The sequence below is a fragment of the Protobothrops mucrosquamatus genome, unplaced genomic scaffold, assembly GCF_001527695.2.
Source record: "Protobothrops mucrosquamatus isolate PMUCROS unplaced genomic scaffold, P.Mucros_1.0 scaffold_154, whole genome shotgun sequence".
NCBI classification, from domain to species: Eukaryota; Metazoa; Chordata; class Lepidosauria; order Squamata; family Viperidae; genus Protobothrops; species Protobothrops mucrosquamatus.
The window spans coordinates 1,323,530-1,349,363 of NW_015386230.1; the positions used below are offsets into that span (position 1 = coordinate 1,323,530).

The 25,834-nt window shown below is 42.4% G+C and overlaps 1 protein-coding gene and 1 long non-coding RNA gene across 2 annotated transcripts in view; both read right to left on the reverse strand.

Annotated features, from left to right (window-relative positions):
• The window catches only part of LOC107291248 (B-cell lymphoma/leukemia 11B-like), an 86,014-nt gene extending 70,141 nt beyond the window's left edge, over nucleotides 1-15,873 (reverse strand). Inside the window, exon 1 of the mRNA XM_015820235.1 lies at nucleotides 15,728-15,873. Within this exon, the coding sequence (XP_015675721.1) occupies nucleotides 15,728-15,785 (58 nt within the window). The 5' untranslated portion in view covers nucleotides 15,786-15,873. The remainder of the gene's footprint in view (nucleotides 1-15,727) is intronic.
• Nucleotides 15,874-16,005: 132 nt separating this feature from the next.
• LOC107291450 lies at nucleotides 16,006-17,703 on the reverse strand. Its single transcript, XR_001548971.1, has 2 exons — nucleotides 17,597-17,703; nucleotides 16,006-16,199 (listed from the first exon to the last, which is right to left on the reverse strand). It is a non-coding gene; the product is annotated as an uncharacterized LOC107291450 (long non-coding RNA).
• Between the last annotated feature and the right edge of the window lie 8,131 nt (nucleotides 17,704-25,834).

Consider the following 25,834-nt stretch of genomic DNA (forward strand, 5'->3'; position numbering starts at 1 on the left):
GCCAAACCCAGTTTAGAGAACAAGTTTCTGTGGTTCCTGATGTCTGCAATCTCTTGGAAGGCAGCATAAGGCAGTCACAGGTTCTTGGGCTTGTCTTGAGCAGGAAGACTGTCTCTTTCAACCCTACCCACAAAGCAAGCTTGAGGTCTACAAGCAGCAGAAAGCGACATGTCCATTTGCCTTAAGAAAAAAGGCAGGGAATTGATCCCACACCCAAAACACACCAATCACGCTTTGTTCCATCCCCTACATTTATTAAATGCTCGGCTGGGGGAAATGGTACCCCAACTTGCCAGGCCACACAATCACCTTAATGTGACATGGCTCAGGGTAAAATGAAAATATACCCATCCCACACCTGCAATCTCTGGCTGGTTTTTTTAATGCCCCTTTTGAGAATGCACACTGAGCTTATAGACTGGTTTATGGATGGATCATGGGGTTTGTCCAGAATGAATGGCTCCCTGGATTCAGTCTCTCAAATGACACCCATGCAAACAGGCTTTCACGCAGTTAAGGTTTTCTAAAAATGACTTTAATTTTCTCCAGAAAACCCTCACAGCTAAACTATGCTTTCAATTGAGTAGGTTTAGTAGGCTACTTGAATCTTTTTCAACTCTTAACAGTCCTGGCTCAGCAGGAGACCTTAATGTCAAGCATTTTTTTTTATTTTAAGGTCCCAATTCTGTAATGTCACAAACCCTTTTTTTCTCCCTTTCAGTTTCTTTTACAAAATTGTTGTACGTTCAGATCTGAGCAACTTTAAGGTTTTTTTATTTTTATTTTATTTCAGTTAAACCAGTAGGCAACATTGAGGTTTTAAAGAACCAAAAGACAAATCGAAGAAAACATCTCAAATTGATTTGGTTAGATTATAATGCTATTCACTTGTTAACTGAAAGAAAATGAAATTTGCTCAGAACATTTCTCAACTTCAGCCCATTAGTATTATCTTAAAATGCTGAAAATTAAATGAGAGAGAGTCAATTTTCCAATTCAATTCACATCATGGTCCGCACTGTTCAAATTTGATTTATATAAATAATCTTCAGAATGCTCAACATTTTGATAGTTATTTTTAATTGTTATTATCTATTAGATGCCAACACTATTATGTGTGACATCCTCTCATTACTTAATATAACTAGAATTTTGGGACAATCTTAATGTAGCTAATTCATGATATTAGTACGGAACAATAAACTTTTGTTTTGTTTTGTTTTTATTTCCAAGGCAGGCTAACTGCAAAACCACACGAAATGTGGTCCCCGATCAGGCACAGTTCCCAATGACTGGCAGGGTTTTGCTCTAAACAAGAATTTTATCATTTGGCCTGATCAATGCACAGTGAATTAATGACATGTAAATAAAAGAGATGAGCCACTGAAGTTTTATCAAGAGAAGGGAATAGTGAAACTCCGCAGGGGAAAAAAACGAACACATGGAAATACTGGCATTGGTGATTTGTTTCCAAATTTCCTGGAGATCTAAAAGCAGCAGGACAATGTAAAACATTTGTCATACTTCTGAATTGCAATCCCTGAACCAAATGGGAAATTTGCCTAAGCATTTTTAAAACTGCTATTTATTTTTATTTGGATTTTTTTTTTGTTTTCTAATAATAAAAGGGAAGCTATCTAACCAGGAGGCTAATCCCCAGTTTTAATTAGATCAAAAGGCATCTGACTTCTGTTTTGAAAAAAAATATTGCTAATTAGTACATGAATGTAGTCAAATGCATTTTTGTCATTTAAACATAGGAGGTATGTACATAAGAAAATAACTGAATGCATCAGAACTTGGGCTTTGTTGGATTCATAGTACTTCAGATTAAGCCCACGCTAACTGCTTTCTCTTTACAATTAATGGAGGTGGATGAACAAGAAGTCAGCCTAAGGAATAGGAGATGCATGCATGAAAGCTTCTGAGTTTCCTGTACTTACTTGTAGCCAAATTAATCCACTAGGTAACTCAAACACTAGGCATAATGCATGGTGTGTGAAACCCATTAATTACTTTCCCTCCATCCTTTCCTCAAAGTTTACTTTAAAAGCGGCTGGTAGACAATGCAACGTAATTAATTTACCAATTTATTTTATGAAAGGACTCTTTTGCCATCGTGAAAATGTAATCATAACCCTAGTGCTGAGCGGGAAGTGAGTAGATTTCTGTGCGAACGGTTTGTCACAATGCAAAAGGTAATTATTTAGTGCTTCTGTTCCCTTTAATGATCTAACATTGAGCAATACTGTTTATATTGAAGAGAGCTTGCACCTTTAATTACCAATTACATATACATAATTTTAGAGCCAAAAGGGAAAGGAAAAACCGAGGGCTGTGAAAAGACTCCTTTAGACAACATATGCATCCTTTCTCAAAAAGAATTCCTATTAGGTGGGAGCAGAGTGTCAAAATATTAAAACAGGCACACACAAAGGAAGATAAGGTAAAGGGATTGGAAGAGCCAGAAATGAACCTAGGCACAAATAAGGAGCATAATGAGTGGAAGTCGGAAAATAGATAAAATTCAAAAAACGTGTCTTGGCATTTCCTTAACACTGTGGCTGAAATTACAATAGGCTATGCATGTGTTTTAATATGGAATCAGAGGGGAGCTTTCAAGCTTCTTAACTTTATGGTGTAGGAGATATTGCTCATTCAAAAAAAAATTAAAAAAGGAAAGCAAACAAGAGGGGAGTAGAAAAATTCAAAGTAACCAACCTTCCAGACCTCATATTGGTTGAAATTTCAAAATCTCCTTCAACTGCTAGTAGCTGATTTTTTTATTAAAAAAAAACTATTATTAAAAAAGGATTGAATATATTTTAAAGAAAAAAAATCAATTTCCTCAGTTTGCAAGACAATTTAGAAATCAAACATTCTTAAAGTCATCTATTTTCCCGTTTTATTTGGACATTTTGACATCCTGTGCTATGCGAGTCTCATTAGAATCTCATCATGATTAGTAAGTCTGTGTGTCCCCATTTATCTAAATCTTCTCCCCTTTACTCTCACCCAAGTAAATGGTGTGCACAATACACAAACACAGTAATTTTTCATTCTCTGAAGCTATCACATTTTAGAAAATCAGCTTTATATTTCCTCCTTGCGCAAAGTTCTCTCTCAAATTATCATTGCTGTTTTCAAAGAAATCAGTAGAAGTTATTTAAACAGTCATTTTAATTCTGATTAAATTTAATAACCCAGACAGAAAGCTATGCTGATAAGTGGAATAGTGCAGTCCTATATATATCTACATACAAGTAAGCTTTGTTGAATTTAAGGAGGCTTATTCCCAGGGAACCAAGTATAGAATTGCAGTATTATTGCAGATTAAATTATCTGGAGCAGGTATAAGTAATGTTGATAGATATACTCCAGAGTAAGTAGGGTCTTTCTTCAGTAATATTGGTTAAAAAATTAACTCACAGAATTGTATTTTATGTTGAAACAGAATTAAGAAAAATCAACTAAAAATAGCAATAAAAGAAAAAACATGCATTGCAACTAATCATTACAGAACTAAAAAAAGTTCATTGTTAGTTATCAATATATTGGTGAAACAATAAAGGAAGCCTAAGAAGCAGCCTACTATCTAATGAAACCTAATATGTAGAAAATATATAGCAAGTATGTAATTTTATACCCTGACACACACATAGTATATACGCGTATGTACATTACCCACATTAGTCAAGAAAAATATGAACATCTGTGATAAGAATCTGATGAGAACTTGAAGTTTTTCCATGCATAAATTAAATGAAAACATGATGACATTTTTTTAACTGGCCATTTATTCATTAAAAAAAGAAAAAAGCAAATGTAGTACAGTTCAGTATGGGTTCGTGTAGAAATAGAGATGTAAACCTGTTTTTGTTTCAAGGTTTTATGGTCTCATCTAAAAGCAGTTAATTCAGTCTGAGTCACCCATCTAAGCACAGAAGGGGCTTGATCCACAAGACACCCCTCCTAAAAAAAAAAACAATTAACTTCAATGGAACTTCCATAGAAAAAAATCAGCCAAGGCCAGTAATCCAAGCTCTGGAATGGTAATGAATAAGACCTTTTACAGTTTTAGACTATGTTTGCCTTAGCTCTTCCAAGCTACATTCATGAATTCAAAAATGACAATAAACATTAGGTTCTGACAAATCCATTACCAAGACAGAGCAAAATCACTGATTCTTCTTCACACACACACACACACACACACTCCCCCCCCACACACACTTGTACACAAACACACAAAAGGAATTAAGACAGCTTAACAATCCAAACCTTCAACCACATTGTTTGAATATATCCACCAAGGCACACATTCAAAACCTATTTTCTGTTCCTAAATTCAATTGAACTTAAATTTAATTCTGTAAATTTGGAGACCCTATATATCTACACTTAGGATAATAATGTTCTATAATTAAGAGATTTATTTATTTTTTTTTAAAAAATCAAGATATTAGAATTATAACAATCATGTAAAATATCTTTAAAAATCAAACAGGCCAGATGCTATTAAATTAAAAGGACTTGTCTTCATTAAACCTGGGTAACACAGCCTGTCAAAACTAACTGTTTCCCATTCCAAAGTGTATGTTTTCTCCCAACACAATTGTAGCATCAAAAGGTTTTCATTCCATCTGACTGAAGCATAGCATAGTTAAGTGGCTTAATAGTTACTCCATTCTTCATGGGGGGGGGCTGCAAACCAGCTCCACTAACCCTTTTCTTTCAGTAATGTTAACATATTTACAGTTGGGCAATTGAAGATACAATGGACTACACATTAATAGATAAGATTTCTTGCTTGCAGAAGAGAAAGAAATCAGTTTAGGAGCAGTATTACAGGGTTGTAAAAAGAAAGGTATTAGATATGAATCAAGTAACAATCAGACGCAAATGCAAACTTTTTGGTTGCTGCTCACTTTGAATCAAGATGTCTGGGGGATTTTTTCTTCTTCTTTTTTATGATTTATAGCTGAATTAAATGCATTGGTATAGCCAGTGAGTAAATTAATAATGCTGCATGCATAATATGCATGCCACATTGTTTGCTGTTATGAGTAAAAATGTGTGCTAAATCTATTTGCCTGTTTTTACGATCTCCATACTTTTCATGAAAACAGCAAAATGAACCCTTTAATGGTGGATGATGACTTCCTGTACCAATTGACACATTGTGCAAAAACAAAACCAAGTCTGCCTCTATGCAGTCATCAGACAACAGTCAGTTATTTCACAATGTAACTATGTGCTCACATCTGTGTGGTCAAATTTTTATTCTTAAAATGTAATTTGCAAAGAGCTCTCTTGAGATCAGATTTTATTTCAAAATACTTTATTTTTTTACAGAACTGTAAACTTTTTAAAGGAGAGGGGAAATAGTTGAACATCTAATACTCTTTTTTTCTAATCTTATCACCTATAATGGAGAAAAAAAAATACTTACTTTTTTATAGTAAAAAAGATGGAGTTGAATAATGGATTTTTAGGAATTCTTAAAAGAATCCATCATTCTGCTCTTCTTTAAAAATTAATGGCAAATAATAATGCTCTCTCTTCCATGCTTGCCGATAAGAACATCAAGTTGTGCAACATCACAACTTTCTCAGAGCCAGAAGCCAATAGAAATGGTGCTGATACTACGTGCTGCTTAGGTGTTAAGCAGGTGCTACAAGCATCATAGGTATCGTAATGTTGGTTACGATGTAAATCTCTGCAGACCCAGATGAGCAGACTGTAGATTAACTATATCTGGCTGCTCTTTGTAATGATGTATTGATGAATCAAGCAGCATTTGCCAGCTGCACCGCTCTGCAGGGAAATCCTAATTTCAGAGGAATATCCAACAAGCTCCATATTTTTCCCCTCAAAGGAACTCTATGCACTCCCGCGTTTTCCCAGGCACAGCACCCAGAATTTAAGGATTTTGATAACATGAAAAAATTAGAAGCTTTGTATTTGAAAACTATGTCCAGACATCCACCAAGAAAATTGCTTTCATCTTGAGATTCTGCTCATAAACTCTCATTTAAACTGCTAATGGGTGCATAGACATACCACTATGCCTATACACCTATTAGAATTATACAGTGGCACATAAAAACCTGGATTAGTCACTCAGTGAAGATTCTGAAGATGCTAAAATAAATATCCTCAATTCATGGAAAACATTATCTGCTAATCATCCCAATTATTTGTAATTTTGTTTGCAGATTAGTCTCAATCTAAACTTTGTCACTGTAACAGTCTACACATTTTGTTTTCCCTTTAGGGGAAAAAGTTACACTTTTTTCATATACCTGCATATTGGTTTCCATATAAAATCAGCATAAAAGAAAAGAAGAGAAATGGCATTTCCTGCAGACCAATATGAAGGGTGAATAAAACAAAACTAATCTGATGATGTAAAATGGCTCATCACAACCACAATTTGCAAGTCAGCAAACTCATAGAGTCCCATAAATCTACTTGTAAGAGGTCTAAGAGTATATTTTTGCTCAGAAGCAAGAGCCACAAAGCAAGGTGAATTCCTACTAAATGAGTATAAAATTGCAACTCGGAAGCATTTTATGCAATGTTAATTAAGTTGGACTGCAACAATCCTTTCGATTCAGATAGGTTTCAGATGTAGATATGGCCAGGCATATAGATGTAATTTGCCTATCTTTGTTGGTTGGCAGGCTTTACAAATATGAATGGTATACATATATAACGTGAATAGTTTCTGTTCCACCTTCTTAAAGTATTCACATTTGGTAGAAATGAGAATACAAAACATCTGAAATCTACTTTTTAAAATGACATGTACAGGGCAGCTTTTGGGAAGATTTCCATAACCCGCTTGTCCTTCAGTCTTGGCCACTGACACTATTACTATAAGACAAGGAGAAGCAGTTCGAGTTCTGTTTAGGACTCAAAGATAGGAGACTGCCTTGGTAGGCACATACAGGTACATACATACACATATTTATACTGGGCTGCTTTGCAAAACTACTGATCAAGCTCTAGATGTGAATGATTTCCAATTACTATGGAGGAACCAGCATTAACCAGGATTTTTTAAAGCAGAATTGCTTAAACTGCTTGGAATTGCTCATTTGGAATTAATTTATGCAAATGGCACTCACACGGCTATGAGTTTCTAAACCCTTTTCTGTACACATTTTGCAGAACTTCCCTTTGGCTTAAGAGAACAAGTTAACCCAGTCACAAGTTTGATTTGGAATGGGGAGGATAAGAAATAAAATTATTATAGTACAAGTTTAATTATTCCAACAGAATCAAAGTCTCATAGTGACCACTTAAAAACTTGCAAAGTGGTGGTTATAATTGTATAGAACAATAGGTTATATCAACTTCTGGAACACTTGGTGTTACCCTGGTCTGCTTTTCTCAATTTCTTTCTTGAAAAATGACTCTGCTTCCCTAATTTAAATAAAACCTACATGAATATCTGCATATTTTGCTAAATGAACTAGCTATTCAAGATGCAGAAGGAAGAAAAAAAAGATTTATTACAATTGAGAGGCTAAAATACATAGGTCCTTGTACAGACCATAAAAGCCGTAAATCTTTACAAATAAATCAGGGACTGAGATGATATGATTGTGATAAAAAGCTTCCTTTGTGCCTGTGTAAATGGATTTGTTTTAGTTAAAACCAAATATATGAATGGGGAGAGAGAGAGAGTGTCCATCCAAAGAATTTTTGTACTTTTTGGCTATAGTAGAACAGACTTTCTACACTATAAATTTATAGCAATATATAGATAACAAGTGAAACAAAGTGGATTGAAAACAGGTAGCATCTTCGTCAAATGTCCACCACAAAAGATGGGGGTCTTTTTCAAGAGAATTGTAGTTCATCGTCATTACTTACACCCTATTATATTTGTGTTATTTTTCAAGTTATACAGAGGTTTTGGGTGTTGTAACACTCAATAAATTTTGTCAGATTATTCCAGAGGCATTAAAAGAAATGAAGTAGAGGTGATGCTTTATGTGCAATCACATACATTCCTACAATACATTATTACTGTACCACACAAGTTCACACTATTCCCAACAAGCATTTAAGCACTTACAAAACAATCACTAGATCTTTCCAAGAAATTTTCTGCATTCAAAAATGTTGCAAATGGAAAACTAAATATATTTGTAGAAACCTTTAAGCCATTTCTTATGAATGTCATACCCTTAATGAAACTCCCAAATACCTCTTTTGCCAGAAAATTATATTCCTGCATTATGCCCATGACCACTGATTATTCTTCCCCAGTATGTCTATGCTGCAAGAAATGTATCTTTCTTTTATCTGTTTTCAATTCTATTTTTACATTTTTGAATGTATGTTCTTACAGAAGAACAAAAAAAATTCAAAATCCCTAATATACAGTTGAAACTTAGTTGACTGAAAGGGTACTTTTCCAAAATAAAGTGGAAGGACAGAACAAATGCAAATGTTGCTGAGAAGGGCATTTTATAACACTAATTAAGCAGAAACAAGAAAAGTGTGTATCCTCTTAATAGCTGCTAGATTTCTTTACATATCAATAATGCCCAGTCTGTTTAAGCACATTTCCCCTAGATCGTTATGCAGTTATATTCATAACAATATACCCACTTCTTGTGAACTGTGCTAAATGCACTAAAGTCATGCACAAGCCAAACGATGCTTTTCAAGATTATATAACCAAATAATTTTTCAACATAAAATCTCTGAAATAAATTGAAACGGCACAAATGCAAATGTATTGTGTCCTACCTCTTTATCTGTCTAGATTAGAACTGCTTTGGGGGTGATTTCTCCGGCATCCTTAAATCACACAAACCCAAATGACGCCTCAACCCATAATCTGATGAAAACTTAATTTTAAGGTCTCACCAATATAGTGAGACCATCTTAGTAAAAATGCATCTGTATGATTTTCTTAAATCAGATGTTCTTAATCTTATCCACTGCTTTTAACTTCAACTAAATTCGAGTAATACACATAAAAAAGCAGGCAAGAAGAATATTCAGAAACAAAATAAGAGAACAGGCTGGGCATAACAAGTATTTTCACAAGTGTGGAATATTATTGGTGATGCCTTTATTACTGTGAAAAGTTTTTAAAATCCAAAGATTGAAACAAGCTATTAGGGACAAAATTTGAGGGTTTCTAGAGGCTACATATATTCTGGGGATGTGAGTGGATGTTAGGCAGGGAAGAGACTTTCTCATCACTTCATTTCCAAGTTAGTCCAATAAGATGCCTGCTGTCTCTATGCTTCCAAGAAACTGGATGGGAACACTAAATGAAGTGAAGAAATGATTAGATAAATTGCAGGCCCTGTCTAGCTGAGAATGAAGGGTTCTCATATATAGTAAATGACAGATCTACTCTTTTGTCTGATTTTATTTCTCTTTGAAAGTTCAAATAGGGCCTTTACACCATCAATGGAGAATATCTACCCATAGATTGTGTCCTGATATGAGAGAAAAATTTGCAGAAGAGTTAACAAAACCCGATCCTAACAAACTTCTTCTACAAACCTTTCTTCTGGTAAAATTGGATCTCTGGATTCTCTTTTTATAACTCATATGATATAAATTTCAGCAAGATAGTATTCAAAAGATTCCTACAAAGCTGGTCAGGGGAATCTCGTGAATCACAAGCACAATTCTATACTTACATGCTGTCAAAGTAACTTTTTATGCTGTTTATGTTAATCTGTTTTTTCAAGTAAAACCTCGATATTATTCTAACATTATATATTATTCTAACAAAGGTAAAGCAATGAAAATAAACTTGCATGACTCCATAACATTCAGTCATGATAATTAAAACTACACGGAATATTCAAATACATTTGATAACTATGGTTTCTCTAAAGTAACTTGAATAAAATATATGTGCCAGACGAATCCAACAGTATGCAGCTATCAATTATGAACAAGTATACCATGGACTAGTGCAGTCTTTATAAGATCTGGTTACCTTAAACATTCACCTTTATATATATCAATTTGTTTACTATTGTTCTAATGAAGTGATAGACATGAACATCTGCTCAAAACTGAGCCGAAATCTGAGTTGATATACAATTCCCTTCCCCCACCACTAAACATATAGCTTTTAAAAGTTTTTAGTTTGGCCGAGGTATTTATGTTGCTCACAATGTGCATCTATGATTTTACTCAGAAAATGTGTACATATTGACATATAAATACACTCTGTAATTCTTAACAATTTAATCTCACTTATCTTTTTTATTGTTAAAAAATAATCCTGTTCCATGCACAAGTAAAATGTGTACAAAAGGCAAATTATTCGTTGTGCATAAATATATACCAGTACATACGCTAAATCTGTGAATGACTTGCTCTTTGCTTTAGATCAAGCAACTTAGAACTGAGAAAATAACAAGCTACTAACAGTAAAAGACACTTTTAAAAGCTAATTTTAATTTAAAAACATCCATCTTGCCAGAGTTGTTTAATCAGTCATAATTTGCTTAGAAAATAGATTTATCTAACTTGCAATCTCTCTCATCTTGTACTATACAGATCTCGGCATGAAAATCAATACCACAACTTTACACCTAAAACATTTTGTAGGCAAGGATGGAAACCCGACTCCTCTCTATTATTGCCTTGCCTTCACAGATGCTGGGAAACTCAAAATCTCTATCAGACAGGCTATGAGCGCCTCCTAGCTGTCAAGGCAAGCTACTGATCACCACCAATGTGACTTCAACTGAAAACGAGGAAGTTTATTTTGGAGAGTATTTTGTAACAACAAACAAGAGAGTGCAGAGCAATCTCAATAGAAAACAGAAAAGAAAAGCCTTGTATGTGTTGAGTTAAACTAATGGAACAAACTTCAAACCCACTTCATTCTGATAAGGGAGGGTGAATGTACCAACTAGAGCCAATGACATGAAAAATTTGGCCTCCTTTACCTGGACAAAATTCATTTTTTGAACAGCCTTTCTTCAACTCACAGGTCCATGTAACTAGAAGAGACACACAATAATCTGGCTTTCAATGAACTAGTCTACTTGTGCATGTGTATCTCCATTCTTACTAAAATGCTTAAATAAGCCTAACAAATTAATCCCTATATTTGCCTATCAACAAAAAGCAAAACTGTTCCTTATTCCTCGGTGTATTTATTCCTCCTAAACAAACTAAATCATTCAAAGGACTTCTAAAGATGGCAGACTGAATGCTAAGAAACGTCTGAAAATCAAGAGAGAGGGGGAAAATAGAGTTTTAAAGCAAAATAGGTCTCATAGAATATCTTAAGAGTCTGCAATTTTGACTAAAATACATCCTGTACAACTTATGAAATACAATTCAGGGCAGGTGTGGACAATGGAAGAAGCAATAAAATTCAGCGTATAATATCTGCTGCGTACACACGTCACAGCCTCAGATATACAGAAATTGAAACCATTTCTACAAATTTATTTCTAGCTGGTTCCTGAGTTTAACCAATCTCTTAGGTTGGATGTCTGTTAGTTTTCTCAATTGCTTCTGAATGAAAGAAATCCTTTCAGTAAAGATAAAAACAGAAAACAAACTTTAAAATATTTTATTTTTACTGGGACCATGGTGACATTTTTCAAATTAGCGTGGTCCAAAAAGGAAGACCAGCAAGCCACTTGTTGAGTAGAAGAATTCTAGAAATCTGACAAATTTATTTTTGCAAAGCAAGTGTGTGATTCTACTATCAATCCTACAACACCACCCTGAAAAGATTGTCTTAGGGGAGATTCAGCTCTATATTACAATGAGAATTAGTTTGATGGCTGGTTTCTTTGATTGCCCTCTAACTTATGAGTTCATTTTAAAGCTGTAGTAGTGCTGTTCAAATCTTATTGTTTTAGCAATTAAACTAGAAATTCTGTTGTGAAAAACCCTAAAACATTTGTCTGTATTTTCCTCAAGATCTATTTTAATTTTCTAAATTAAATGCAACTCATTTTATTTTCCCACTAATCCTTCACTAGAAAACAAACCAGTTTTTCCTCCATCAACTCATTAATCTTTCACTGACAGATTAGGTGAGATTCATTTATCAAGAAGGAATTCAGTGAAATCAAGAGAAATTTATCTAAACAAATAAATTAAAAATTCCATAACAACGAAGTCAGAGTGCTGTCACTGAAAGATAGCAACAAAACCCTCCACTGACCTGAACTGCATTTGGATTGTTCCCTTAAGATTGCAAATCCTATACATACTTACTTGAGACTAAGAACCACTGAACTCAGTGGTGCTTATCGTATCAGTTTGTAAATATTTTTTTCTCTCAGGCCATAAATATTTTCCTTTCTGCCTGCTCACCATTCAAGGTAAGAATCTTTATTTCAGCATCCAGAAACTAAAATCTAAAGCACTCCAATGAAAAGGGGGGGGGAGAGAAATGCCTGTCTAACAGAGCCATCCACCTTGAAAAGAAGCTGGTTGACCCTTCCTCTTTCAGATACTTGCAGTTTTCAGAACACCTCATATTCACTGAGGAAAAAAATACAGGAGGGGGGGGGAATTTTATATGATTTGGTTTTCTTATTTGGTCCTTGTTTGTGCTTCTCATCCAACTCCATGACATTTTTTGTTTTTGTTTTTAAACAGACTACTCTTCAAAAATGCATTAATACCTTCCTGAAAATTGGTCCAACCAGATCTTGGTGAATCTCTCTCTCTCTCTCTCTCTCTCATTCTCTCTCTCATTCTCTCTGTTCTGACAGTTGAAATAGTGACATTTTCTTGGTCTTTCTTCCCCATCTCTTCTCACATACCCAAACATATATATTAGCAAACCCCCCCCCCATTTGTGTCCACTACAAAAGATTATCTCCCTGATTTTGCTTTCTGCAGCCTACTTCAAGTAGCCCTATCTCAGGAAAGCCCCTCCACCTGAAAAGTGGAATGGGAGACCTGAGGAAAAACTGGAGGACCTGAAGACTTTTTAGCATCACTGTAAACCTTAAGCCACAAGTACAGAGACATTTGGGGGAATCTTTCCAGCAAACCTTGGTACCAATCTCAAAAGTAATGAAGACTGGTTCTCACAATAGAGAAAATGAAATTCCCAAATCAAGCCAGATTCAAATTTCTTCCCAAAATGTGTGCACTGTGTCTGTAACTTCTCCTAGTACCAACATCTGTGATGCTTTTTTCTTCTCCCCCCCCCTTCACTATCAAAAATGAAAGTCCACCTGCCAGCCGCTCAGAAAACAGAAGACTTCCTTGGAATAATTTGGGGGAAAAAACAAGAGTCCTCTTCTTTCCCTTTGGGAATTTCACAAACTGGCTAGGATTTTTCTTCGGGGGGGGGAAAAAAAAATTAAGAGTTTGCTCAAAAGGTATGACAGGTTTTGCCTGAGTTTTGGTTTTAAATCCACTTTAAAACCAGCCATCCACTCCCCGCTCAAAATCAATTTAAACGCCGATACCAAACGCATCTTCCTCGGTGCTGCAGCTCAGTAGTAAAAAGCGGGGGGGGGGAGGAATGCAAGAATGAGGGAGGGAGAGGGGGAAGGAGAAAAAAAAATGTAGTAGTTGGGGGAGGGGGCGAAGAAAAACAACATTCACGAGCCAAACGCCATCCCGGGTCGAGCGCCTTCGTTCTCCAATCAATATAATTCCGATGTATTCTTACAAATAACATTTTTATCAGCTGCAACAAAGGAAAGACCGAGAGCGACCGCTGTCACCAAATGCTGCTGGCAGATGGCTGCTAGTCCTAGACTCTCGGGGGGGAGGGGAGACGCAGGGCCGTGTTTGCATTTATGTTCATTTAAATTTGGAGAAATCTAACATACATATTCTATTCTTTCCTGGCTTCCCCCCCCCTCCTCCTAAACAATCTCTTCCACTCAGCCCTCTCTCCGGGTCTCGCCCAGACGCGCGCCTCCTTCCGTTGCTTCGCCCAGCTCCCAGAAGCAGCGGCTGCTCTCGAGGCAGCCCGGGCGTGCAAAGGAGCTGTTCCTTGCAGCGTCTGCTTGCCTTTCTTTTGGTTCTGATTTCGCTCCTTTTTCTTCTCTGCAATATCCTATCCCCCCCCCCATCCCCCGTCCCGGAATACTACTCCAGATGTATCTGTTTCTTGGCCAGTTACTTTATGTTGCACCTAGCTATTGTTTTGGTTTTTTTTTTAATGCCAGGAGAGAAAGCAGAAAAAAAAGCAATGCTGTTTTGCAAATCCTCAAGGCACTTGCAACAGTATTTGGTGTCTATTGCATTTCAAAGTATTCGGGACAGCAAAGAAAGAGAAGAAGAAATGCAAAATAAAAAAGGCTGGTTGCTGCTGTCTTTTTTATTTAACAGTCCCGTAGGTTTTGCAACAAGAAGCTGAAACCGAGACACACTGACCCCTTAGCTCCAGACCCCCCCCGACTCCAGACAACCAAGTCCTGGATTTCCCCCCCCCCCCCCGTCCTTGCCTCCGACGTGTGGAGTACCTCATTCTACATCCCTTGGCCACCCCCATTCCATCCTCATCTGCTTGAACTATTTTGGGTCACGTTAGAATCTCAGCAGCACCTTGCTCTTGCGGGATTAGAAAGTGGCGCGCTTTTCACAGGACTTCGCTGCTTGCTGCTGGCGCGCGCTGCGTTTTGCAAAATGGTGCTGCCATTACTTTGTGAGGTCCCACCAAAAAATTCCCACACTCCCCCCTCGCACACATACATCTGCTTCCCCCCCCCCTCCCGTCTTCGCCTGGGCTCTCGCCACACGCCCATCGTATGCAAAACCACCCTACGCTTTGCGCCAGGCTGCCGGACCTCGTCGAGGGAGAAGTCGATCCAAAGACTCCGAGCCCGCCCGACTACCTGTCCGTCGCCGCCATCCCTCCCCGCCACAAGTCCGGTCCTATCTCCATTACCGAGAGGGGCTTCCCTAATGGGGGGGGGAAGGACGAAGCAGCCCCAATCACTGGATCTCCCCCCCACCTCGCCTACCACGCTCCTCCTCCGCCTCCCCCTCTCCCAGCTCCCCACGCCGGCCTCGCCGCTTCATCCCCGGCTCAAAACGTTCCCTCCATGTGGTTCTCATTACGGATCTCCCTGCCGCGCTCCAGCCACCTTCCCCTTCCCCTTCCCCGGCAGCCGCTGCCTTCCACTCGCGGCCAACTTTGGAGCCGCCTCGCCTCTCCTTTCAAGCTCCTGTAGTTCACCCCTCACTCCTTCCCCGCCATCCCCAGTTCGCTTCCCCGTCTCGGCCGGCTTCCTTGGCCTTCTTCTTTCTTGCTCCCTCCCGGCTGCCTACAAATTCCCCTCAAACTTTCTCCTCGCTCGGCTCCCGGCATACACACCTCTTTCGCTTCGTTCTCCCCCCCCCCCCCCCCCCCCCCCCCCCCCCCCCCCCCCCCCCCCCCCCCCCCCCCCCCCCCCCCCCCCCCCCCCCCCCCCCCCCCCCCCCCCCCCCCCCCCCCCCCCCCCCCCCCCCCCCCCCCCCCCCCCCCCCCCCCCCCCCCCCCCCCCCCCCCCCCCAGCGCACATACGTCCCCCTAGCCTGCCAGGCATCCCCGCCGCGGCCAGAGTCCCCTTCCTTCTTCCCTAACTCTCCAAAACCCCCCCCTCACTTTCTCCCACCCTCCAGCACCACTGAAATCCTCCGTCCAGTTTCGCGTAAGGCATCCAGATTCGACCACCACCACCACCCCCCCTTCGCTTCTCCCGACACACATTCCGCTTTCCGAGTCGGTTCCTCGCGAGGCATAACTTACGCGTGATAATTTCCCTTTGTGATAAGTGCTGCGGGTTCCCCTGCTTGCGACGGGACATTGCCCTGGCATTTACACGGTCATCGCCCGGAGAGCTGGACTTAGGTAGGGGGGAGCGGAGGAGGGGGGAGCGGTCGTCTTCTCCTCTTCTTCTATGCTGTTCTTGACGGATTTCTTCTTTTAAAAAGAAAATAAAGAACTCGAAAGAGAGAAGCACTTTCCCCCCTTGACGGTCTCAGGATGAGGTTCTTCGTCCAATTAAACAAACATCATAAATGAAGTGGGGGAGGCTTAGATTTTATTTTCACAAGACAACTGTCTTTTGGGTGGTTTGGTTTTTGTTTTCCTTTTCCACAGCTTCCAGATCTTTTCTTGAACTTCACCAAGCGCTGACATTTATTTTTCCAGAGTGGTTAGAAGAAAAAGAAGGGGGGGGAAAAAAAGCAAAGTGCACTTCTTCCATCAGGAGGGTTTTCTTTAAAAAAAAAACAAAAAAGAAAAAGAAATGAAAATTGAATTAAATGCATACATGCTCGCACAAAAGTAGAAAAATTGGTATTTGCCCACACGCAGAGAAAAATGCAACCAAAAATACCCTTGCTGAGTTAATTAGAATTCTTTTTTTGCTTTGCTTTTTTTTAAAGGGATAGCCCAAACTGTGTCTCCTCTTTGCCAGTTCAAGTGCTACTGTTTGAGGTCTTTTTTTTTTTTTTTTGCTTTTTTTTTTGCTTTGCTTTGCTCGCACTACTTTTACCAGTGCTTCCCCCCCCGCCCCTCGCTTGGCACAAGGTCTTGATAGGAAGGAAGCCCCCCAGTGCTTCTGGGTGAGTGCTGGCTATTACTAGGAGATATATTGCAATGTGAAGATGGCGGAGTCCTGGTTCCCTGGGAGCGCTCAATCTCTCTATGGCTGGGTCTGCCTCCGTACAATGGGATAAAATTCAAGTTCAAGTGCGGACGTGACGTTTAATCTGCACTAGAGACAAAAAAGACCTAGAGAGTAGGAGCACTGGGGGCGACTAGCGGTGGCTTTTTAACACTGTACCCTGCAAGAGAACAAGGGGGGGGGGGGAAACCACCCTCAAACACACTCCCAGCACACGCGCGGCTCCGATTGCTTAGCCAAGGTTGCCTTCCGCACAGCCACAGCCGAAACGAGATTCAGGGGGAAAATAAAAAGGGGGAGCAAATCCAGAAGACGGGAAGAGATATCTTTTTTTTTTTCCCCAAAAAACGTGCCCGCTCCGGTTGCGAAAAAGAAGCAGCAAAGGTCTCGCAGGTCTTAGGAAGAGGGAGGAGGTGACAAGGGACCCGGGCCATCCTTGCCGCCGCCGCCGCCCGCTGGCAGGAGGCCCAAATGGGACGGCCGTCTCCCAGGGGAAGCAGGGTGTAGGTAAAGGGGTTAGTCGAGCCAAGCAGGCTGGCTCCGGAAAAGCAAAGGGGAAGGAAAGAGTTGGAGGCGGCTGCGATCGGCTCAACCCGGAGAACCAGCCGGAATGAGGCTTGCAGCGAGAGCCCGAGGTCCGCGGAATCCATCCTGTCCTTGCTCGATCCACCTGCTCGGGAGAGCTTCCAGGGCGGCTGGATCTTGGCCTCAAAAAGAGATTCATTCACTTCCCCTTTTCAACTACACGCTCCCTCGCTCTCTTCCCTGCACGCAGACTGGCGGCGGCGGCAGCAGCGGCAGTAGCAGCTCGACTCTGCTCAAGAACACCTTCGCTGTGTATTTCCAACAGTTTTTACAATAACACAAATATCTGCGTGGGGAAAGAGATATTTCTCTCCCACCCCCTTCCTCAATGTGAATCGCGATTGCGGAGGGAGACACGCACACACGCACGCCCTTCTCTCACTTTCTCCCAGGCGCCTCACCACTTTTGCGTGAAGAAGGATCCCTGCAAGACTCCCGTGGGCTCTGCTAGTCCAGACTGGAAGCGGCGTTGACCTAAGCGAGAGGGGCTCGCGAGCCAGGTTAAAGCCAAAGGGAGACTTCCCTCCTCCCGAACCTGACTCCTGGCGCTTCCACAGCCAGAGCTGGGTAGTTTCTTGGCAGCGGGACAGACGCGCCTTGCCATCGCCTTCAACTTCCTCCTCTAGCCTGCAGGCCTGGGATTCTACCTAACCCTCCGTGCAGACGGCCGCTCAGGCTAATGGGTGTCTTTGCAGAGCCTCCCCACCCCCACCCCATTGGAAACATTCCAGCTTTGATCAAGGAGCCGGCATTCACCAGGTGTCTGCAAATAAAGCACTTTTTTAAAAGAGTCCTGCTATTCAGATGTTCGGAGTTAAAAGTACCAGGTAGCGGGGTTGCCTGGTCAAAATGATTGCTTCCTTTCCACAGCGTGGGAGTGAATGAACTTGGAGCGCGGGGGGGGGGGGGAAGGGCGTGATAGGACGCAGGGCTCCTCGATTCCCCGAGGGTGTCATGCGTCCCTCTCAGCCGAGCCCCCATGCTGGGCTGGGCTGGGCTGGGCTGCCAAGCCAGCCGGTGTCATCAAACGCAACTAAGCACAAACCCCAGAAAGTATATTCAGGAAGACCTGCACACCCGAAGTCCATTCTGCTGCTGTCTCTCCCAGGTTCCCCCATTCAGCATTAAAAGTGACCGAAACTCCACTTGTACAGTTCGTATTTTCACTTGAAATATGAAGCGGGAGTTAAGGCACCTAATTACTTGACTGCAGCCCAGCTCGGCAATTTTGCCCACGTTCTGGGTCACTCGAGTCACCCGTTAGCCTGAATAATCGTCTGAACGGAGAGTCACTCAATAAATATAGATGACTGCTAGATACAGCCTTTCAATCCTGGACTAAACAAGACGTAATAGCAGACACCCGTTGAGGAAAATATATGGCGAACTCTCTTATAAGAGTTCCTGGGGACTATTATCCAGTGGCCTACTCAACAGAAAAGCCTCTGGGGTGCCGCGGAAGTGCACCCCGTGCAAGGGCCGTGCAAGGGCTCCCGCCATCTCCGAGCTCGCGCGATTTCATTGGCTCTTCTAAAAAAATGCAGCCCACCCGGGCCCTGCCACTCAGCGCGCCTTGCAGCGTCTTAATGGCGCTACGCTGCCGTCGCTCAAGGCACTTGAAAACAGGCCAAGATCGCCGCGAGAGTTGCGACTAGCTGCGCCCGTGGAAGTTGTGGATGGCGGACTGAGCTGATGAAACTCCTGAACTCACTCACAAATACGATATAAAGGGGTTAACGCGCCGTATGCCAAAAGGCAGGAGTCGAGTCTATTTTTCCTCAGGTGATCTTTCTCACCTGACACTTTTGACCAGGGGTAGTCAACCTTGGCTTCTTTTATGACTCGTGGACTTCAACTCCCAGAATTCCTGAGCCAGCTTAGCTGGCTCAGGAATTCTGGGAGTTGAAGTCCACGAGTCATAAAAGAGCCAAGGTTGACTACCCCTGCTTTTGACTGTTATCACCACCATCCCTCCCAAACAACCGTGAACAAACAGGCCCCTTTCTTTCGCCCCCAATGCTTCACCTGGGAAGTATTCCCTCTTGGCTTATGATCAGCACTAAATTTAAGCCAGCTTGTGGTGGACTCCAGCCCGAATTTGATCTGGGACTGACTGGTGCGAAAAAATGATGTTTCTTTGTAATTCAGAGCTACTGTTGCAAGAGAAATTATCCCTTCCAGGCAGTTTTTAAGATTCCGCTCTCCACCCATTCATCAGTATGGGTGAGAGCGTTGGGAAGACGGGCATTAAACTTACGAGTGGATCAGTCTTAACAGACAGCAGATGGTGAGGAGAGAGAGAGATCTGGCTGAACTTCATTCATTGGCCAGATTCAGTACCGCTTAGAGTTGTGATTCATAACTCCATAGCCACGAGTTAAATCATGAAGCTGGGTTCCACGTCACTCTTAAGCCACAACTAGATAGATACGGATTAGGAGAATGTGTGAATCAAGCTGTTTAGTTAATAAGCTAAGCCAGGGGTAGGCAACCTCGGCTCTTTGATGACTCATGGACTTCAACTTCCAGAATTCCTGAGTCAGCTATGCTGACTCAGGAATTCTGGGAGTTGAAGTCCATGAGTCATCAAAGAGCCGAGGTTGCCTACCCCTGAGCTAAGCGAACACAACCAACCCATGCTGATAAGTCCCCTGCATTTCCAAGAGAGACTTAAGATACTCAAAGGCTATAGTAGCCTGCCTGCCTGCCTTCCTGCCTTCCTGCCTTCCTGCCTTCCTTCCCAGTCTCACTCAATTCAATTCGACTTATTCCTCAACAGAAGGCAGGCATACATGTATATAATTTTTCCACTGCAAGGGGTGGAATTTGAAAAGTTCTTGACCCAGCAATGCACATTTACTCAGGATTAAGCCACCCTTTATTCAGCGAACTTTCTTCCAGGTAAGACTGAATAGGACTGAGGTATCTACGGTATTTAGCTTCCCTAGCTCCGGTTTTTGTTTGGTCATAAGCAGCCTTTTCTACTTCCTCTTATATGCGTTGGCTGCCTATCTATCCATCTGTCTACCTGTCTCTGAAATCTGACGTCCACGCGCAACCTCTCCGGATTCAGCTCCCCTCACCAACGCCCCATCTTTAACTTAATTTTTCATCGCCACCATCATCGCTGCTCCTTTTAATAGTGCCACCGATGGCGATGCCAGTCCCTGAGGCTTGTTCTCAACCGCGCTCTTCACGGACAGCCATCCCCGGCGCAAGAGGGTGCCCTGGCGCTTAACCCGACCCGGCTGGCGGTCGGCCAACTTTCCTCGGCCTACCGCTCAACGGCTTTGCGAGCAGGGCCAGCTACTGCACGCCCGCCTCTTCCACCCGCGCCCTCTCGCCTCTTTGCAGCTTTACTCGGGCTTGGCAGGGTTAGGCTACAAAAGAACTAAAGTCGGTACCCCGGGAAGGGCGACCTCCTCGTGGGAGAGGAAGCCGCCGCCCTACAAAAGGGGGTGTGTGTGTGTGTTTCTTTGAGATCCGCACGCGCTTTTTTCCCAAAGTTGCCCAAACAGTCCTAGGGAAAAAGAGGAGGGGGGCTCTTAAAGGATCCGCTGCTGGGTGTGGGCTGAAGGAGTTGAAGAGCCTTCAGGCTTTTGAAGGAACAGCAATGGTTCTTATTGCTTCCCCCCCCCCGTGCATAATTAAAATAATAATAATAATAATAATTGATCTCATGTCCTCCCTCCCATTGATTCTGGTTCACCACGAAGGTTTAAAACGCGCCAGTTCCATTTGGCGCCAGACTTCGGGGTGGGGAGACTCAAGGTAGTTTCCCAGCGCTTAATCTAAGTGAAAAAAAAGTGACAGAAATCGCGGCAAAGCTCAGGAAATAAAATCCCTAGGAAGCCACTTGGCTATGAAGTTCCACGCGTGAATAATTTTCTCGGGCAGAATTTCCATCATAACTTCACCGAGAATTTTATTTCTTTAACTGACACAACACTTGTATTTTCCAGCGACTATGCGTCTAGCTTTCTTCTTGCGCCTGAGATATTATTGATAAGCCAAATACATCTCTAAGAGTGACATCCTATTTGTTTATATTTACTTACTTATTTTAATGCTTATTTATTTTAAGTATTTACATACTAAATTTCACCCACTCCGTAAAATCCACGTTTGCGCTTTCTGCTGAATATATATGCATAGGATCCGGTCATAAATAGTTTTACGTCTTAGGATCAGATTAAAATAACGCTTTCTTCTCCTGTTTTACTTGGGACCAGCTCGATTATAAGAGAAATACTCCTCCTCGCCAACCTTTCAGTTCATTAGTGGGTCATATGTGGCTAGCCCCGTGCCTAAACTAGACTCCTGCACTCTTCTTTCCGAATCTCCCCTTTTAAAAACATGGGACGCAATGTCTGAGAATTGACGTTCTCGGGGTTCTAATCACTCATAGTTATAAAAACATGAAATTAAAAATACTCTTAACATATATCGCCATCCCATAAAGCACACCGAATAAAGAAGCGAGTGTGGACCTCAGCTTACAATAAGCGGCGTTTACAAAGAGAAAGAATTGTCAGAATTAACTAATATGAAAGACGGTTCCGAATTGAGGCAAGGCTAGTAACTCTTCGTGCGGAGCTAGGATGGGTGTGGTCTTGCGAATGCGTCCCATATAGGCTAAAGCTGAGAAGTACGTTAAATCTTTACCATTTTTTTTTCGGACTACAAAACTAAGAAGGTGGTGATCGGTGCCCACCTTGAATGTTTTGGCTAGACCTACCAGGAAATTTCAAAGGAAAAGAAACAGGGAAAACGCGTTTGGCGTAACTCATCATAGAATAACTCGGCCTTTTCGCTCTTGACTAGAATACCGTCGGGCAGGGAGCTTTCAAAATCAGGACGACAAACAAATGATTAGGAAACACACACACACACACACACACAAACTTCCTTTTGTAGGTCCACTAAGGATCGACGAGGCCAGCCTTTCCCACCTTGGTGCTTTTCGGAAAGGAAATGGAACAACCCCATCACACTAAGCCAATGTGGAGACACCCCATCCCACCCCAACCCCGGGAGAGGCCCGGGATGGTGAAGGCTAGTCTCAACCCACGGAAGGGGCGATTTGAGGTTTTTACTTCTCCTGGAATGAGCTCCAGCGGGGGGGGGGCGAGGGGGGAGGGGGGGAGGAGGAAAGAGAATTCCAAAGTGATTTCTTCGTCTCTTCTTTCTCTCCGTCTCTCCCCAGTCTGGCACTTGCGATCATTAGCACAAGCGAAAGCTGTTAATGTCTTGTCTCACAGCTCCCCCTTTGGTCTCGTTGCGCTCCGCGTCTCGCGTTTAAAGTCAGATCAATTGCCGTCTCTCGCTAACCTTGACCTATCCCTCGACCCCGCCTCCCTCTTGCAGCTGGCCCACGGTTCTGCCCCTCCTCCCAGCCTCGACACCCCTGCTCACAACCGCCGATAGCGGATAAGACGCGACGCGTCCTTCCCAGGGCAGCAGGAGGGGAAAACGTATATTAATACACGTCCCTGCTTTCTCCCCTCACCCTTCCCTCGGCCTCTCTTTCAGGTCGCCAATCACCAGGAGAGCGCCCTGGCCTAAGAATCTGGATTTTATTTCTAATTGTTTGTTGCTTTGTCTCGATTTTTTTTTTTTTATTTTATTTTCCCCCTCCGTGCAATTTTCTTTTCTTTTCCTCTGGGACACCGAGAAGTTGCACACGAGGAGGGAGACGCCGGCAGGCTTTCCAAGCAGCTGCGTGCAAGTCGTAGCAACGACAGTAAAATCTTGGCAAAGGTTTCAAGGCCAGGGATTCACTGCCTCCCCGCGGCAGACACTCAAAGGATATTGATAACTTTGAAAACAAGGAGGGATGTGTCTCCCCCCCACCCTCCCCGACACACACACACACACACACACTCCACACCCCGTCCAGCAAGTGTGAGGTGCTGTGGATGCAACTCTGCAAAAGTTGCAAGCTGAGCATGTAAATGGCGCTCATTGCTTTGGACACGCTTTGGGAGCGATGAAATAGCGACGACACTGGAATCACTACCGGCCGCGGCTGCTTCCTTCCGGGTAGACATGGTTAGGGTCCAATCGCAAACCAGCATTTGGGAGAAAGGTTGAATGAATCACACTGGCATTTAAGGGAAGAAAACCTGGAAAGCGAGAATTAAGCGGTATCGTTTTTAAGCGAAAAAGAAAAACCTCTCTAACTCTGGATATTTTACATTGTGCATACTCGATTGAAATACCAGCTTAAATCAAAAGTACCTTCCGTTACAGGAACTTAAAAGAGAGGGGACACCTCTTACAAGGGAAATAAAAGTCCCTGGGGTCTCTTCAAATTGCACATACTTAACTTCCAACGCCCTCATATTTTAGGCAGAATCGAGGCAATGGTGCTCAAGCCAATGAACATATTTACTCGGAAGGGGCGCTTAATCCCCAGTCAACAGTCCGCGAAATGCCTCTTTTTGAAAGAAATGAAGTTGGGCAGAGAACAAAAGTTGTTTAAGGCGTTTGGGCATAAGAGCGTTTTTAACAGCGCCTTAAAAGCCTCTACGACAGTGTTTCTCAACCTTGACAATTTTAAGGCATGTGGACTTCAACTCCCAGAATTCCACAGCCAGCATTGCTGGCTGTGGAATTCTGGGAGTTGAGGTCCACATGCCTTAAAATTGTCAAGGTTGAGAAACACTGCTCTACGAGAATCCGGATATTATCTATGATCAAGAGCTTTAGGCTAGCTGAGCCGCGGGAAAACACAGCCGTCTAAGTGGTTCCGACGGAGGACCTCTCGCCACCGCCGGAGTTGAGGTTTATTTTGCCGGTCCAAATGCCAGTTTTGCGGCGCCTTGACTTTAGCCTGACTTAGAAGGGAGACGCGCACCGCTCCCTTTTTCCGCTTTCCGAGATTGTGGGCGTTGCCACTGCCGCGGCAAAAGGCCGCCAACTTGAACCCAGGGTTCAAAATACAGCTTCGCCGGCCCGCCTTCCGCGGAAAACTTTGCCCAGCGCACTTCGGCTCGGGGACTAGCTGGTTTCTCGAGCCCGGCGCGTACTAGCCATGCTGGTCTATACCTCCCATTGTCCCTAGCTAAAAGAAATTCATAGCTACGCTGACAAAAGACTGATGTGACAGCTAACGTGATTGGAGGGCGCCGGATTGGGACAGGGCTGGGCTGGTCAGTTCTGCTGAACCAGAGGCCTGGGGACGCTCCACGAGTTCATGCCACAGCCCCATGCTGGCTGGAGCAGAGGGAAACGCGGGGGGGGGGACAAACAGACAACCATAGGCTCCCAGGGAGGCGGCGAGTCTGGTGGTGGTGGTGATGTTTTCCTTCCCCTGTCTTGCAAGGTAACTTGGTTTTTCAGGGCTGCTGTCGCAGTCTCTTTCTCGTGTGGAGAGACTAGAGAAGGGGGAGAGAGAGAGACGCAAAGAAGGCAAATGGACTCGCTTGTCACTCCACCTTGTGAATAGATGAGGAAGCGCACGTTTGAAGCAGCCTCTTCCAGAGACGCGCGGTTCTCCGCCGCAAGATATTCACCCTTGCGCTGGCCCATCCTTTTTCTCTTCCGGAAGAATCCAGAGCAAATCCCCTAACAAAGGGACCCGAGAAGGATTTCCAGCTTCCCAACCTAGTCTTGTTCCTTCTCAAAATTTGTCACCCTGTCTGCTTAAAAATTTAGTGGCACTTTGTTCCAGGCTGGAGGGCAAAACTCTGGGCAACTGGTTAATGCAGCCCTTCCTTAAACAAATTACTATTTTCAAGGAAATTTCAGATAGGAATCCTACTAATCACTAAGGTTAATAACAGAGATTAATGGCTGTTATTTCAACTATCTGTAACAGCACTCCTGCAAAGCAGGCCAGTTTAACCCTTAGAAGGAGAGAATTCCAGATGCCAGAAGCTGGATGAGAATCAGACACCTTCAAAAGGACTATTCCTCCCCTTCCCCCAATTAATCAGCACTTTGCCAATCATTTGAGATCTTTTCAGCCTTACAGACATTTCATTCCAACAATTTTAGTATACCTATTAGTTCCAAGGTTTTGGTTTAACTGGTGAATCTGTTGATTGTTTCATAAATGTGGTTTGTGAAACTGCATTTTTCTAGCAAGGTAAGCTGCCCAGAGTAATACAACTGCAACAATCAGCACGATATCTTTGTTTCAAGATAAGATAATCCTGTTTGTGCCAGGCAGAGGTAAGAACTATGAGAAGGAAAGTGGGAAAGGTCTGTGAAATTCTAAACTTCTCTGTTTCCACTTTGTTAGAAACAGAAAATATAATGGCTGCCTTGTCCCATCATCCTTCTAATTGGAGCATACTTCCCTGACCACCGTTGCCTTGTACAAATGGTTTTCCTCAATACATTCTCTTATTTCTCCCATTTTTCAGATTGGAAACTAAGATGAACAGATAGGGTTTGCCCAAGGTCTCATGGGTATGTTAAGCCAACATTCGTTCTGGTATTCTGACCACTAAGAGACCAGCTCTTCTTGATCCTGTACATGGAGGAAGTTGACCAAAAGTTGAAATTTGTATTGTGATTTCTTGAGTTCTATGTATACTGAAGTGATGACTCAATATGGAACCAGCATGCTTTTCCTTTCTGGTATTGGTGGTTTTAGTGGGGTTGACCAGATCACTGGACCTGAGGATCCA